Source organism: Xenia sp. Carnegie-2017, unplaced genomic scaffold (genome assembly GCF_021976095.1).
Source record: "Xenia sp. Carnegie-2017 unplaced genomic scaffold, XeniaSp_v1 HiC_scaffold_1, whole genome shotgun sequence".
NCBI lineage: Eukaryota > Metazoa > Cnidaria > Anthozoa > Malacalcyonacea > Xeniidae > Xenia > Xenia sp. Carnegie-2017.
Genome location: NW_025813402.1, coordinates 1,759,513 through 1,776,909, shown reverse-complemented (window position 1 = coordinate 1,776,909; position 17,397 = coordinate 1,759,513). Strand labels below are relative to the sequence as shown.

General features: G+C 35.3%; 2 protein-coding genes and 1 long non-coding RNA gene across 4 annotated transcripts; 1 reads left to right on the top strand and 2 right to left on the bottom strand.

Moving 5' to 3' along the window:
- Nucleotides 1–1,372: 1,372 nt before the first annotated feature.
- On the bottom strand, nt 1,373–5,423 carry LOC124435138 (enoyl-[acyl-carrier-protein] reductase, mitochondrial-like). 2 transcript variants are annotated; one of them, XM_046985088.1, is made up of 10 exons: nt 5,243–5,423; nt 4,615–4,712; nt 4,408–4,539; nt 4,176–4,325; nt 3,823–4,031; nt 3,285–3,358; nt 3,145–3,205; nt 2,556–2,628; nt 2,291–2,480; nt 1,373–2,149 (listed from the first exon to the last, which is right to left on the bottom strand). In XM_046985088.1, the coding sequence occupies exons 1-9, from the start codon at nt 5,416–5,418 to the stop codon at nt 2,317–2,319; spliced, it is 1,137 nt and encodes a 378-aa protein (XP_046841044.1). In that variant the 5' UTR covers nt 5,419–5,423; the 3' UTR covers nt 1,373–2,149; nt 2,291–2,316. The 2 variants fall into 2 exon arrangements, with proteins under 2 accessions (XP_046841044.1, XP_046841051.1); XM_046985095.1 differs by lacking the exon at nt 4,176–4,325.
- A 130-nt stretch (nt 5,424–5,553) lies between these two features.
- LOC124435179 lies at nt 5,554–7,346 on the top strand. The gene is made up of 2 exons (XR_006944990.1): nt 5,554–5,690; nt 6,892–7,346. It is a non-coding gene; the product is annotated as an uncharacterized LOC124435179 (long non-coding RNA).
- Nucleotides 7,347–11,116: 3,770 nt separating this feature from the next.
- LOC124435159 (enoyl-[acyl-carrier-protein] reductase, mitochondrial-like) lies at nt 11,117–15,701 on the bottom strand. Its single transcript, XM_046985112.1, is given in 11 exon segments — nt 11,117–11,888; nt 12,030–12,219; nt 12,296–12,368; nt 12,880–12,940; nt 13,020–13,093; nt 13,558–13,632; nt 14,225–14,358; nt 14,503–14,652; nt 14,735–14,866; nt 14,942–15,038; nt 15,569–15,701. Coding segments are annotated over 9 exon segments (909 nt in total). The 5' UTR covers nt 14,988–15,038; nt 15,569–15,701; the 3' UTR covers nt 11,117–11,888; nt 12,030–12,055.
- Between the last annotated feature and the right edge of the window lie 1,696 nt (nt 15,702–17,397).

The window sequence follows — 17,397 nt, the reverse complement described above, 5'->3', positions numbered from 1 at the left end:
CAGTTTATGTTTACGTTCAAAATTCCTCCGCACAAGAGTTAAACAATATGTTTGTGTTGTACATCCAATAATGTAACCAGCTTGCAAGTTTGTCCTTTCATCTAAGGCTTGTTGAATACACCACTGGTTAAACGCCAGCTTATTTTGGAGACAATTGTTTTTTGATCTATCCATTACTCAAAATAATTGTCATTTTGATCGTGATGATAGCTCATATAAAGACAATGCTATCTCTTGAACAACAGTTCATCAGAAAACCTTCGCCGACAATACTTGTTTTAAATTTTTAATACTACCTAAAACACTGTCTCTGGTTGTTTCAACAACAAATCAGAAGGTTTACGTGTTCTGTATCTTTTACAAGTACTACACAAAAACTGCTATAACATCCCTTTTAATGTTATAGCAATACATTGCCAGGAACAAATTTTTTAAACGTATTTTCGAAGGTCTTGCAACGTTTACCTTCCCAAATGCACTTTCTTTACAACCCAGTAATAATCTCGTCATGATGGTTTCTGTGTTGCGTGAGTTATTTACCGAATGTTGCATGATTTGCTGGAATCTCGTTATTTTTTAAATTGTTCTTGTCGTTGTGAACTGAAGAACCAGATAACAAATAGGGCTAACCTGACGTTTACTCCTCATTTGACTCTGAAGATGACTACCGCTAAGGTTGTCGAAACGTCAGTCAACAACAACAAAATTAGTCCTTCACAGGACTATACCAACCTGCACGATCTACATTTACAAACATGTAACGATACTCCCGGATTCAAACCATTTATTTGTTATAATAAACTGCTATAACATCCCTCAATGTTATAACAATGTTCATAAATTGCTATGACACACTAATGTAACATTCCTTAATCTTAAAAGAATGTTTTTACGTTGCTATAGCACACTGTTACAACATCCCTCAATGTCATAACAGTGTTGTATGCAATAAAGTAAATGGTTTGAGCCCGGAATTATCGTTACATGTTTGTAGATGTAGATTGTCCAGATTAGTATAGTCCCGAGAAGGGCTGTTGGTGTTGATGTTGACTGACGTTTCGATAACCTTAGCGGTAGTCATCTTCACAGTCATCTGTTTGATTCTGAAGATGACTACCGCTAAGATTGTCGAAACGTCAGTCAACATCTACAACAACAGTCCTTCTCAGGACTCTACTAACCTGGACGATCTACATCTACAAACATGTAGTGTTCGTACGTATTGATAATACACAGATGCAACATCCCCTAAGGTTATTACAGTGCGCTGATTTACTCAAAGCTCCGCATGTGGTTATAATACACTGCTATAACATCTCTGAATGTTGTAACAGTGCTCTACTACATTCAACAGTCAAACAAAAACTGTACATAATATTTAACAGGAGATTTTTATTAAACAAAACATTCCCATCGTTTCTAACGTTGGGAAACTGTTGAGCAGATGGTAGGAAATAATTAAGAATCGAATTGAAGTTATTGCAACATTCTGCCGGCGTGTTGCAATATCCTTCGATTCAAATATTAATTAAGTGTTGTACGCATTGTAGATTTTACTTCAATGTTACATGTAAGATTCAAATAATTGAACGTTCACAAATAGTTCCAGCCGATACGTGCAAATTATTTAACGAGATTCGGTCGGATGAACTTAAACACCCCCCCTGTTCTGAACTTTACAACTATATAAAGCCGGAGGGAGAGGATAAGCTCATCTGATCAAATCTAGCGGAGAAATTAGCACGCATGTCCATACAGGATTCTGCATCTTAACTGGACGATTGGATTATAAAAACTACTATAACATTCCTAAACGCTATGGTAGTCCGTAAACATACAACTATACAGAATATCTTGTTTGTCAAAAAAGAACATGTTCTTTTGATTGTCATTATTTCTAACAGCGGCCGTCTGTTAGAAATAAGTCATAAGCAAAATAATCTTGTTTCAGGCACAATAATGACAGTGTGGAAATACACTTTGCGATAATGCATGAAATCAATATTTCTGCACGTAGCATTCCAGTGGAATACTTCATGTTAAGAACGATGAAGGACTTTGGAGTTTCTTGAGGGATAATTTATATCCAGGAATTGAGGAAAGACGATTTGTACTTCAATATGTAAAATCTTCACGATTACTTTGTTGTCTACAAAAACAGAAATACCAAGACATGAAACTGATGTTTCAATTATGGAACTTGACTAACAATCACAAACTTAGAATACTAAAAACGAACAATTTAGTTATTCTACGCATTCAAACGAAAATTGTACGTAAGAAAACGCACCTTGTTGTCGTTGAAACTCGTCTGTTTCAGCTGTCAACTACGAACAACGATTTCTTTGTGAACGACGAAAGAGAATTGTTCAACGCGTTTTTATAATCAACAAATTTAAATATTTTACACTCAGGAGAGCGCATTCCACCGCGTATCGACATTTCACATAACTCTTTTAACATAGCCATTCGTCCTGGGTCTAAAATGAATGGAAATGTAGTAAACTGTCGCATGAAAAAAATGAAGAAGGAACGAACAAGATTCGTGAACGTACTGTCTAAGTTTTGACGGTTCCATCGTGTCATCCAGAATCCGTGAAGTTGAATGTCTTTGAAAATGAAGGCACTCTGAATAACAAAAAAACTTGAAGATGAATGACATGTATGCGATTTTGAACTTAAGAGTATCGTTACATGTTTATGGATGTTGTTCGTCAAGGTTAGTAAAGTCCTGAGACAGACTTAAAGTGTCAGTACTGACATTGAACTAAAATACATGGAACGCTGCCTGAAGCGAATAATTGAAGTCAAATCTTACACCCAGACACGCGAGATTTTACACCAGACACGCGAGATTTTACACCAGATACGCGTGTGTAGTGTGTGAAGAGCAAATGTCAAACTCTCTGTACTTTTTCGACAACGTCAGTCAATATAAACACCAACAGTCCTCCTTAGGTCTACACTAACCAGGACGCTCTACATCCACAAACATTCACAGTCTTATAGAACGGTTTGAACGACGCCACAAAAAGGCGATGTGTTGTTTGACAGCAAATCTATCAACTTTTACAAAGTCTATTTCATTCAATTGTAAATACATCCCTGTGTTTACAAAGTTTATATTTTAAATGTATTACAAACCGTTGGAACAGATACTGGTTTTTTTGACATTCCACCGTACGTGACCATGGAACCAGATTCGCTGAAAATATAAAAATGACAATTAACTGAAATTCCTTCTCGTAAGTTTTATAAAAATGCTGAAACAGCTATATCCTCACCTTAAATATCGAAGCAACTGCAAGGAACTTTTACCACCAACACAATTCAACGCAAGTCTGGATGGTTTATGTTTCTAAAGAGAATCCATTAAGAAAATAAAAGATGTTTACTGTGTTTGCACAAGCTTATGCAAACCGAGGAGACCTTTGGGTGAACTCAAGAGCAAATCAGAGCAAGCCTGAGACTGAAGGTCCAGAATTCTCACAAACAGCTCCGAGGTTCGCATAAGGCAGTGCAAACACGAAAAAGATCTTTTATTTCTTTTATAAAATAACAATAATGCAAGATAGACAAATTTAAAACAATTTTTTTAATTTTTCCTTTAACATTTGTTCATGATTGATTTGCAAATTCTCTTTGATTGATTTACTTGATTAAGCTCAGATCGGTTTACACAAGTTAATGCAAACACAGGCTATAGACCAATCAGTGTACACATTTTATAATTATTATTTTATAATACACATTGTCATAAAATCATCATCATTATATCTTGAATGAAAAAATGGTTTTACTATAATTAGATTTTGCTCGTACCTTTAAAACATCCTTTATTTTATCAACATTTTGAAATTCTTCTTCAGTAAATACGTAGTTTGCTCCAAGGTTCATCAGAGTTTCCTTTAGTTCATCAATGTTCTCACGATCTCTGACAACATTCAACGAAACCAGCCCCCAAGCTGCAGCCAACTGTATCACAGACAGACCAACGCCGCTATTGGCTCCGTTTTGAAGCACAACATCACCTATTGGTTGATAGATGAAAGCCAATGATTGGTCGAACACCAAACCAATTCACATATTGTAAACATGCATGGTTTGTGTAAAACAATTCTACATTTAAAAGTCATGCAGTTGGAGATTTTGTGAAAGAGATTTCAGACATACACCTTCTTGCAGTGGTTGAAAGTCTTTCAACATTCTGTAAGCTGTACAGGGATTTATAGACAACATGGCTGCATCTTTCATAGAAAGACCATTTTTTACTGGAATTTTGACACAATCATCCTCTTTCAATATCTTCATCTCCATCCAACTACCTTTGCAAATTTGTATCAAAAAGACAATAAAACTATTTGCTGAAAAAGTCTAATGGAGTTAACTCATATGATTGGCTCATACCAAGTCCGGCATTTCCCATTAATACCCAGTCTCCAACACGGACAGACTTCACATCATCACCAACTACCAACACTTCCCCAAGACCCTCGTTACCACCAACTGCAGGGAGGGAAGGTTTGATGGGATACAATCCTAAATAGAAAGTGACGGACTAAGAATTTCTAGGGGGGGAGGCATGCATATAATGGTATCAATTGCTTTCTCCACCTTGAAGCACATTCAGATCAGCTGGATTGATGGGTGAAGCCAACATTTTTAGAAAAACACTTTCTCTGTTGAATTCTGGTAGAGGATAATCTTGTAGACTACAAAATCAAAGTAGAAATCAGTGGCAGATCCAGATGAGGTTTGCAGTATGTTCACAGACAGAGACAGCCTCTCCAGAACTTGGATAATTTATTGATAATTTCGTAGAAGCACTTTTGCTAATGCGCAGTTAATATACACGACGAGTTTTTTTAAAATAGACATGTTTCCACATCTCATGATGCCATCTTCAGTATAAGTGAAATAATAAACAATACAAGGTTTATATAAAAGTAATATGGTACATAAATTACAACAATAATAAGGAAATAAGATAAATTAATGGGGAGCGTCCGAGCGTATTATAAACTAAATATTGTATTGAATTTAAAATCTTGAACATTGAGGTCAGGGTTAGTTTTGTTGATGTGGAGTGCTTCTTTGATATTGATAATAAAATTGACATGCATGTGTAGGAGCTAGCACTAAATCTTTGCATGAATTGCCATGTGTAAAATCGTCGGCATTGACTACAGAACAACTCAACCACATTGAAGGTAAAATTCACAGTTCACAAGAATATTTTTACCTGATAACCTTACTTGGGTCGCCATATTCTGAATAAACTAAAGCTTTAGAAGACCGAGGTATACTTTCAGACGTGATCGAAAATGTCCTCGACAATTTTACAGCTTTGCTTGAAGTCAGAAACCTGAAGAGAACGCGTTGCTTCGTCCAGTCTGCTATGGTCGTGGGCAGCGCCATTTTATATAATGGCATTCTGAAGGATGGGAAATAACGTCGTCCGGACAACAACCGAAACCTAATTTTAAATATTTGAGGCTCGAACAACAGTACAATTACTAAAATACTAAATGATATATTTATAATTCTGAGTCTGAACTTCCTCATTACTATAATTTACAGCCGTCTATGAATTTATGATATAAGTACTGTTGCTTTCTCTAACATATTTCGTTTAATTGCATCGTTTTTCTTTTATAGATCCAAACGTCGAGCTGAACAAAGAGAGCCTTGTAAGTAAAAAACTTTCAACATCGATATGTTCTTCATAATTCACAGTTTTATAGATTACGCGCTCGAAATTTCCACTAGTTGATAATATTATGGAAATTGAGAGCGAATAATCTAATTATTTTAGAAGAGTCATACTTTAGTATTCTTAAGGAAAAAGTTTGTTGAAGTTCTCCTTTATTTGTCATTATTTTATTCATACAGTCGTTGTGGTTGCCGTCTTTATTAAAAAGCGAAAGACTCTTGGCTTGCTCAATGCATGTTTAGTTATTTTAATTGAATTTTTGTCCAATACAGTAAATGCTAGCTTTAGTCCCGCGGCGATTATTTAATTTTTCCGATTTTGAATGCGGCGTTTATGCGAGAGCGGCGTTTAAGTGGGAGCGGCGCTTATTAAATATTTTTATCGCCCCAAGAAAATAACGAGTAGACAAAAGCTATTTTCATTATATAATATTCTACAATTTATTGAAAATAATGTCGCATAGACGCAGAAGAAGGTTTTCGTAAATTTTAAAGTTTAGTAACTCAATATTTCTTCCAAGCTCAGCACTAAAATTACTCAAATACGGCGCTTAAGTTAACCGGCAGCGGCGCTAAATAACAGTTCTGGATTCTGACTGTGGCGCTTAACCGAGGGCGGCGCTTAACCGGGAGCTACGCTAAAAGTATAAGACAGGAGTGCTATATATTCTAGAAATTTCTTAGTGTTTTTATGTGAGACGCTGTGTAAAATTCCCTCAATCCCTCTACCTCCTTTACCTATTGTTTTAGGGATTTGTTTTTTAATATATTCATTTAGGTTGTCGGCTAGTCATGGTTTTATCCCTTTACCTCCATTGCTTGGGTGGGTGACTTGTGCGGGAAATTTAAAAAGCAAAAATATAAGCATAAACAACAAGAGTTGAAGAGATAAATTTATCTTTTTAATATTGTTTTCCAAAGGTTATATTATTAACGAAATAAAAAGTATTTTTTGCTTGTTCCTATTGAGTTATAGACACAGTTGTGCAATATTGCCCACGTGCGAACGGGACAGTCAGATTACATTTGAGAGCTGAATTCAAACTAAAAATACAGTCGTGAACAAAGTTTAAAGACTCTTTTACGTTTATAGACAATAAATTTCGATAATTTTATCCAAAATTGATGTGACGTCGATTTGTTTGAACTTTAATAATCGTTTGCATTTTGTTCTCATAGGTATAATGGAGGCAAGAAAATGATGGGGGGTCGATATTGTGCCGGCATTTGAAAACTTCTTTGACTGAATATATTGAAAACTAAAATTCACTTCATGTCACGTTTAAATATTCAACTTATCTTAAACGAAGTTATTGTATATCATATTCATGTCACCTTGAATCGAAGTTTTAATTTGTTTGAACTTTAATAGAATTCGATCTTACGCTATTTAACTTTCAGAATTTTTTATCGTTAATTAATTCAGATTTACAATAACAATATATAATTGACACCCGAACATTACAACTAATTAAGATTTAACTCTTTAGCTTTATATGGGTATGACATGCACAACTAAAAAGCCGCGTGGCGTTGATTATGTTGACATTTTTGTTTGACAACTACTTTCATAGAGTATAAAAGTAACATAAATACAAGTTAACTTCTACATCGATGTTCACGATGATCTACAATTCTTCTTGCGTTGATTCTACATTCAAAACAAAATCTCCATCTAAAAGTTCCATTGTAAATCCATATTCTCTTATTAAATCTTGAACGTGAGGCAAAAATTCTTCGATAAAACTTTCCTGTATGGATTGAGTCGTTCTGCCATTTTCTACTCTTTCCGTGACTTCTGCAAGATCATCTTGAACGTTTTCTTCACGAAAATTGCTTTCGTCAGGATTTTCCAACCTGTCGTGTTGTTCATCTTCTTTATTTTCATCACCACTGAAATTTTCATGGGTGGCACTCATGTCTACGTTTGTGTGGAAAAATAAATGCGACTTGAAAAATGGAAAAATAGCGTTCTTGGATGTTGGAATTTACTTAAATTTTGCATCGATAAAACATTATTATAAATACTGTGTCGCAAATTTGCGTTTGAAAATCCTACTTCAAATGATGGCAAAATGTTTTTATAACACACATATATCTATAGCAATCATGCTAAATCACTAAAATGTTTGTGTATACTTTATTTATATATAATTGTATTTTTAAATCTCATGATTGCGCCAGACTTCCACTCTTCAACTGGGTGAAATATTTGTTATAAAACAAAATGAATAATTATCCACAAATAAAAAAGAATGAATAAAAAATTACATTTATGCTATACATTGACATGTATACTTACTTCAATCTTGTCATGAAGTCGTTGCGAAGCGTGGTTTGGTTTTGATGCCTTGTGTCACTCGTTGTTGCTTGCTCTATTGTGACTTTTGTGTCCCTGTGTGTGTATATGACCCTTGCTCCGTTGACTCAATATATATGACGTAATGATCACATGTACAAGGTTTTATGTATTAATTTTGTTATATAAAGCCCGCCGCACAGTGGTGAGCTTGCCGCGCGTACTTGTTATTCGTGACAGTTCCCAGTGTGCGTGGAAGTTTTGAACAACATTTGTTATTCGTGACAGATGAGTCAAATATCAAATTAGTTTGATATTTTTTGTCACGAGTGACAAAAAATCCTCGTGTGCGGAGAACAAGCAGCAAGTGCGCTGTAAGGCCCGGCTCAAACGTCGCATTTTACATGCGCCGAATCAAATCTGAGTTTTAGTCGACTAAAATAGTTTTATGCGTAGTTTGATTCAGACGTCGAATTTAATAGTCGCATTTATTATAGTTACGCTTCCACTTTTTCATAGTTTATTCATTTTCTTGTACTAATTTCCTAAAATGGCGAACAGGAAAATGTTGAGTTAATGCATTTCAACTATAATTCGTGTTAATAGGAAAAGACGAATGTTGATGCATGTTACAGCAAATAAACTATTAGAAACGAGACGGCAGCTTCTGCAAATTTCCCATGTTTTTCTACGGTTAATTGGTCTAAAAAATGCCTTCATACGTAGCCCTCCTTATTGATCATGTCGAAGACAAGATAGAAATTCCGGCTGGTGGAAGAAAGTTTGGAGTATTTATTCTGATCTTTGATTAAAAAAAAACATTTCGTGTATCTCGAGGAAACTTTCTTTTTATTTTAAGTCGTATTCGACCTATACTTCAAAAGCAAACTGTCACAGAGTAACCTATTTCTCCATTCCTCTTTAATTGCATCGTTTTTCTTTCATAGATACAAACGTTGAGCTGAACAAAGAGAACGTTGTAAGTAAAAAAACTTTCAACAGCCATATCTTCTACATAATTCACAGTTTTATAGATTACGCGCTCGAAATTTCAACTAGTTGATAATATTATGGAAATTGAGAGCGAATAATCTAATTATTTTAGAAGTCATACTGTAGTATTCATAAGAAAAAAGGTTGTTGAAGTTCTCCTTTATTTGTCGTTGTTTTATTCATACAGTTGTTGTGGTTGCCGTCTTTATTAAAAAGCGAACAACTCTTAGCTTGCTCAATGCATGTTTAGTTATTTTAAATGAATTTTTGTCTAATCTTAATGTCTTTTTCGTTTATACATTACATTAACCTGGGTAATATACCGTAAATGCTCGCTTTAGCGCCGCGGCGATTATTTAATTTTTCCGATTTTGAATGCGGCGCTTATGCGAGAGCGGCGTTTAAGTGGGAGCGGCGCTTATTAAATATTTTTATTGCCCCAAGAAAATAACGAGTAGACAAAAGCTATTTTCATTATATCATATTATACAATTTGTTGAAAATAATGTCGCATAGACGCAGAACAAGGTTTTCGTAAATTTTAAAGTTTAATAACTCAATATTTCTTCCAAGCTCAGCACTAAAATTACTCAAATACGGCGCTTAAGTTAACCGGCATCGGCGCTAAATAACTGTTCTGGATTCTGACTGCGGCGCTTAACCGAGGGCGGCGTTTAACCGGGAGCGGCGCTAAAGCGAGCAGTTACGGTAGTTTTCAAATGCTTTGATTTGATTGGCACTTACTTACTTCAAACCATAGAATAGAGAATATATAGAAGGGCAACTCGCGTCGGTAACCTTTGATGTAAGCGTGGCGCGCAGTTTGTTTCGCGCCTACCGGAAATGTGACGGCCGCCATTACTCTGGCCAGTAAAGTGTACAACATTTACTATGAAAATATATGGAGTGGAAGCCGTAAAGTGGGTTAAAATGTAGATTTTTTGAGCTGTTGGCTGTTTTTGGCATCTTTTTGAAAGAAATTGAAATAAAAAGGCAAGTATTTTGTATATATCATGTAACAAATGCATTTATTTAATATATTTATAGCGAAATTCAGTCGTAAAGCTTGAACAGGTTCTGAGGTTCACAAGTCCTGAGGACTTAAATGAACTTGGATGTATTACATGTTAAATATACTATTGTGATATAAAAAGCTTTTGTTTTCAATTTAGTTTTATAAAGGACAAAAAATTATATGCACAAAGCCCTCAAAGGTGTGTGACTTTAATGTACTTTCTGTCTTTCTTTTTAGTTGTTGCGAATATGCGGTTCGCAAATTTTATGGCGTAATAAATACGCATTCTTAGAAAAAGTTTCTGCAAGAACTCAAATGGGAATTCCGTACAGCAATCAAATTCCTTTGGTATGGACTTGACAGTGTCTAATATACTTCGACCAACACCTTCGCTCTTTGTGTAGACAGAAAACGTCTTAATGAATGTGTCTTCAAGTTTAATGATGTATTCAAGATAAGGAGAAGATGGTGATTGTAGTCCTCCTAAATCAGATTTCTTTTCATTGAATGCTTTAAAGTGGCAGAATAACTTTCTGCTATCATCCAGTTCTGTAGATGAAAGAGCATTGGTGCATTTCAGACAAGAGTGGAGTTTGAAACTCTTCATTAGAAGAAAACCAGACACATATGCAATGGCATTTCCCCTCATTATGTTAGTAACAACATTTGGCTCCTTGTAGTTAGTAGGACCAATTGCTAAAATTTGTGGTTGCGGAGGTGGAAAGACTTGAACCGTTTTCTTCTGGCTGACTTTATTCTTTGCAACATTTTTGGAATACTCAACCAGCATAGAATCAAGGTTGTTGTCACAATTTCCAGATGAACAGGTTAGAAGGGAACTGAAGAAAAGCTTTCTAAATGCTTGCATAAATTGGGTTGGAGTGGGGTTATCACTATTGCCTCCCTGGTGACGAATAGTACCAAAAATGGAAAATTTACAACTTTATAATCTCGGATCAAAAAGTTGCAGTAGAGACAAACACGTGAGAAAGATCCACAGCAAACCCAATATACAATGCTTTGGGCAATTTGAGAATTGAATAACATTGGAAACTTATTTTGATAAAGACATTTCTAAGTGAAAAATATGTACAAAATAACAGCAATATAATAAATATCATATTTTCTTAATGGTTACAAGGCTAAAAACATGTCTTTGTCATTAAAGATTTACATGGTGCACAAAAATCTTTAACACAAAACAATTTAAATTTAGAATGTGTGCATTTCATGCAATAGAATATACAGAATAAAATACAGCAACTCAGTACACATATTTGCATTTAAAAAATTTAATGACAACTTTATTCAGAGATGGATATAAGATAGGGGTGTGCAGTCCTCCTAGCTTAAGCTAGATGGGGGTGCAGAAGAAATGCTAATTTCTCTATAAATATTGGTATACTAAACAATTAAGCTGAAGAAATTGTGATCAATGTTAAATAGAGCACCCTTACAAAAACCACCCAATCATAATAAAAACGTAATAGAATTTAACAAACAAAGTTTAACATGTTACAGCAACAAGTAGCATGTTTTAATATATTCTTTTAAATTGTCGGCTAGTCATGGTTTTATCCCTTTACCTCCATTGCTTGGGTGGCTTGCGCGGGAAATTTAAAAAGCGAAAATATAAGCATAAACAACAAGAGACAAAGAGATAAATTTCGGGCACAATAATGACAGTGTGGAAATACACTTTGTGATAATGTATGAAATCAATATTTCTGCACGTAGCATTCCAGTGGAATACTTCATGTTAAGAACGGTGAAGGACTTTGGAGTTTCTTGAGGGATAATTGATATCCAGGATGCGAAGAAAGACGATTTGTATTTCAATATGTAAATTCTTCACGATTACTTCGTTGTCTACAATAATAGAAATACAAAGAGATGAAACTGATATTTCAATTATGGAACTTGACTAACAATCACAAACTTAAAAAACTAAAAATGAACAATTTAGTCATTTTACGCATTCAAACGAAAATTGTACGTAAGAAAACGCACCTTGTTGTCGTTGAAACTCGTCTGTTTCAGCTGTCAACTACGAACAACGATTTCTTCGTGAACGACGAAAGAGAATTGTTCAACGCGTTTTTATAATCCACAAATTTAAATATTTTACACTCAGGAGAGCGCATTCCACCCCGTATCGACATTTCACATAACTCTTTTAACATAGCCATTCTTTCTGGGTCTAAAATGAATGGAAATGCAATAAACTGTCGCATGAAAAAAAATGAAAAACGAACGAACAGGATTCGTGAACGTACTGTCTGAGTTTTGACGATTCCATCGCGTCATCCAGAATCCGTGAAGTTGAATGTCTTTGAAAATGAAGGCACTCTGAATAACAAAAAAACGTGAAGATGAAAGACATGTATGCGATTTTGAACTTAAGAGTATCGTTACATGTTTATGGATGTTGTTCGTCAAGTTTAGTAAAGTCCTGAGACAGACTTAAAGTGTCAGTACTGACATTGATCTAAAATACATGGAACCTGAAGCAAATAATTGAAGTCAAATCTTACACCCAGACACGCGAGATTTTACCCCAGACACGCGAAATTTTACACCAGACACGCGTGTGTAGTGTGTGGAGAGCAAATGTCAAACTCTCTGTAATTTTTTGACAACGTCAGTCAATATAAACACCAACAGTCCTCCTTAGGTCTACACTAACCTGGACGCTCTACATCCACAAACATTCACAGTCTTGTAGAACGGTTTGAACGACGCCACAAAAAGGCGATGCGCTGTTAGACAGCAAATCTATCAACTTTTACAATGTCTATTTCATTCAATTGAAAATACATCCTCATGTTTACAAAGCTGATATTTTAAATGTACAACAAACCGTGGAAACAGCAACAGGTTTTTTCGACATCCCACCGTACGTGACCATAGAACCAGATTCGCTGCAAATATAAAAATGACAATTAACTGAAATTCTTTCTCGTAAGTTTTATAAAAATACTGAAACAGCTATATCCTCACCTTAAATATCAAAGCAACTGCAAGGAACTTTTACCACCAACACAGTTCAACGCAAGTCTGGATGGTTTATGTTTCTAAAGAGAATCCATTAAGAAAATAAAAGATGTTTACTGTGTTTGCACAAGCTTATGCAAACCGAGGAGACCTTTGGGTGAACTCAAGAGCAAATCAGAGCAAGCCCGAGACCGAAGGTCCAGAATTCTCACAAACAACTCCGAGGTTCGCATAAGCCAGTGGAAACACGAAAAACACCTTTTATTTCTTTTATAAAATAACAATAATGCAAGACAGACAAATTTAAAACAAATTTTTTAAGTTTTCCTTTAACATTTGTTCATGATTGATTTACAAATTCTCTTTGATCGATTTAATTGATTAAGCTCAGATCGGTTTAAACAAGTTAATGCAAACACAGGCTATAGACCAATCAGTGTACACATTTCATAATTATTATTTTATAATACACATTGTCATAAAATCATCATTTTTATATCTTGAATGACAAAATGGTTTTACTATAATTAGATTTTGCTCGTACCTTTAAAACATCCTTTATTTTATCAACATTTTGAAATTCTTCTTCAGTAAATACGTAGTTTGCTCCAAGGTTCATCTTCTTCAGTAAATACGTAGCTTGCTCCAAGGTTCATTATCTTCAGTAAATACGTAGTTTGCTCCAAGGTTCATCTTCTTCAGTAAATACGTAGCTTGCTCCAAGGTTCATTATCTTCAGTAAATACGTAGCTTGCTCCAAGGTTCATCTTCTTCAGTAAATACGTAGCTTGCTCCAAGGTTCATTATCTTCAGTAAATACGTAGCTTGCTCCAAGGTTCATCTTCTTCAGTAAATACGTAGCTTGCTCCAAGGTTCATCTTCTTCAGTAAATACGTAGCTTGCTCCAAGGTTCATTATCTTCAGTAAATACGTAGCTTGCTCCAAGGTTCATCTTCTTCAGTAAATACGTAGCTTGCTCCAAGGTTCATCTTCTTCAGTAAATACGTAGCTTGCTCCAAGGTTCATCTTCTTCAGTAAATACGTAGCTTACTCCAAGGTTCATCTTCTTCAGTAAATACGTAGCTTACTCCAAGGTTCCTCTTCTTCAGTAAATACGTAGCTTGCTACAAGGTTCATCTTCTTCAGTAAATACGTAGCTTGCTCCAAGGTTCATCTTCTTCAGTAAATACGTAGTTTGCTCCAAGGTTCATCAGAGTTTCCTTCAGCTCATCAATGTTCTCATGATCTCTGACAACATTCAACGAAACCAGCCCCCAAGCTGCAGCCAACTGTATCACAGACAGACCAACCCCGCTATTGGCTCCATTTTGAAACACAACATCACCTATTGGTTGATAGATGAAAGCCAATGATTGGTCGAACACCAAACCAATTCACATATTGTACACATGCATGGTTTGTGTAAAACAATTCTACATTTAAAAGCCTTGCAGTTGGAGATATTGTGAAAGAGATTTCAGATATACACCTTCTTGCAATGGTTGAAAATCTTTCAACATTCTGTAAGCTGTACAGGGATTTATAGACAACATGGCTGCATCTTTCATAGAAAGACCATTTTTTACTGGAATTTTGATGCAATCATCCTCTTTCAATATCTTCATCTCCATCCAACTACCTTTGCAAATTTGTATCAAAAAGACAATAAAACTATTTGCTGAAAAAGTCTAACCAAGTTAACTCATATGATTGGCTAATACCAAGTCCTGCATTTCCCATTAATACCCAGTCTCCAACACGGACAGACTTCACATCATCACCAACTGCCAACACTTCCCCAACACCCTCATTACCACCAACTGCAGGGAGGGAAGGTTTGATGGGATACAATCCTAAAAAAAAGTGACGGACTATGAATTTCAAGGGGGGGAAGGCATGCATATAATGGTATCAATTGCACTCCCCACCTTGAAGCACATTCAGATCAGCTGGATTGACAGGTGAAGCCAACATTTTTAGAAAAACACTTTCTCTGTTGAATTCTGGTAGGGATAATCCTGTAGACTACAAAATCAAAGTAGAAATCAGTGGCAGATCCAGATGAGGGTTGCAGTATGTTCACAGACAGAGACAGCCTCTCCAGAACTTGTATAATTTATTGATAATTTCGTAGAAGCACTTTTGCTAATGCGCAGTTAATATACACGACGAGTTTTTTTAAAATAGACATGTTTCCACATCTCATGATGCCATCTTCAGTATAAGTGAAATAATAAACAATACAAGGTTTATATAAAAGTAATATGGTACATAAATTACAACAATAATAAGGAAATAAGATAAATTAATGGGGAGCGTCCGAGCGTATTATAAAGTAAATATTGTATTGAATTTAAAAACTTGAACATTGACGTCACGGTTAGTTTTGTTAATGTGGAGTGCTTCTTTAAATTTGATAATAAAATTGACATGCATGTGTAGGAGCTAGCACTAAATCTTTGCATGAATTGCCATGTGTAAAATCGTCGGCACTGACTACAGAACAACTCAACCACTTTCAAGGTAAAATTCACAGTTCACAGGAATATTTTTACCTGATAACCTTACTTGGGTCGCCATATTCTGAATAAACTAAAGCTTTAGAAGACCGAGGTATACTTTCAGACGTGATCGAAAATGTCCTCGACAATTTTACAGCTTTGCTTGAAGTCAGAAACCTGAAGAGAACGCGTTCAGTCCAGTCTGCTATGGTCGTGGGCAGCGCCATTTTATATAATGGCATTCTGAAGGATGGGAAATAACGTCGTCCGGACAACGTTAATAACGTTGTTGTAGAGTTCACTGACCAAAACCTAATTTTAAATATTTACAATAAAAAGTCACTTCAAGATTAATTTTAAGCTATGAATTTTTGGATGGCTTTGAAAAGGGAACATAATGGAAAGTATTTCAGAGTACATCTTCATCGGTATTAATTTTAATTCGAGGCTCGAACAACAGTACAATTACTACAATACTGAATGATATCTATATAATTCTGAGTCTGAACTTCTACATTATAAGATAATTATAAGATTGGAAAATATTTCATGGTAAGCTAAAGCTCGCATATTAAAAAAGCTCATTTGAACCAAAAGCTCATATGAAGCAAAAGTTCGCATATTGCAATATAGCTCGTGTGAATCTTTAACTCGTATGGACCAACAGCTTGCATTCTTTGAGTAACAAGTGAAAAATTTTTCCGTATTATTTTTTAGACGAGGACGAACAAGATGGTCAGCAATCGTCAAAATGTTTGAATGAAACGGAGGAGGAAATGCCTCAAGAAACAGTTGAAGAAAACCAAAGAACAAGACAGCATTAGACTACATAGTACGCCATTGAACGTTGAAAGAGTGAGTAATGATTTTTTATATGGTTAAATGATGGAGTTGATTTGCAGTGTTGCACTCCCCTCGTCTTGTAAAGTACGGGCATGCGCTTAAAGAGGAGATGCCTAATTATGGTGTTGTTGATAGTGTAGACTCAGATTCAGAAAATTTTCAACAGGCAACAGCAGTTCTTCTGCAAGAAGGTATGAAGAAATTAATAGGTACATACATGCTGCTAAACACTCATAAATGCATCATAATTGCAGCATTTATCTAAATTATTTTCAAAAGAAACGAGTTGTAAATGATTTGATATAGTTTTGTTGTTTTAACTGGCAATATGCTCCTGCAGCACAATTTGGTCTCAATATGAACAAAGTTGAACATGCTTATTGTGATTTTTGCATGTTGTACTTATGTGTAGAAGTTGTGATATTGGTAAGCTTAGTCTAGCAAATACTTGCTGGGTTGTATTGCTACAATAATCATTTGACTGGTTTTCTATTTAAGAACAAAAGAAAACAGTCATTGAAGAGTATAGAGATGCTACAATTGTCAGTGACAGTCCAGTTTTTCAAGTTTATTTCAACCGCATGGCAAGTGACTTTGCCAATGACATTTTGGGAATTTACAAGAATCACAGTAGTAAGTTGTGTGCTCGGTTCATTGTAAAGTTTGAAAACGAAACTTCAGTTGGCAGTGGTCCCATGCAAGAATTTTTCAGCCTAGTAATGAAAATGATTCTTGATGGTTTTCCACTGGATGGTGAAAAAAGGCCCAAAACTTTTGTTTTCGAAGGAGTAAATGACCATAAAGTTCCTGTAGCCAACTCACTTTTGAGAAGTACAGGCTTCTATAAGTGCATTGGAAGAATTATTGCACATTCTTTCCTACATGCTGGATCACCACTATTTGGAATTTCTAAAGTAGTTGTTGATTATTTGGTATGTGACAAAGATGAGACTCCTTTAATAGAAGTTGTGGATATACCTGACATTGACCCGAGGATTGCATTGAATGAGGTTTGAAAAGTTGTATTGCACCTGAGCATT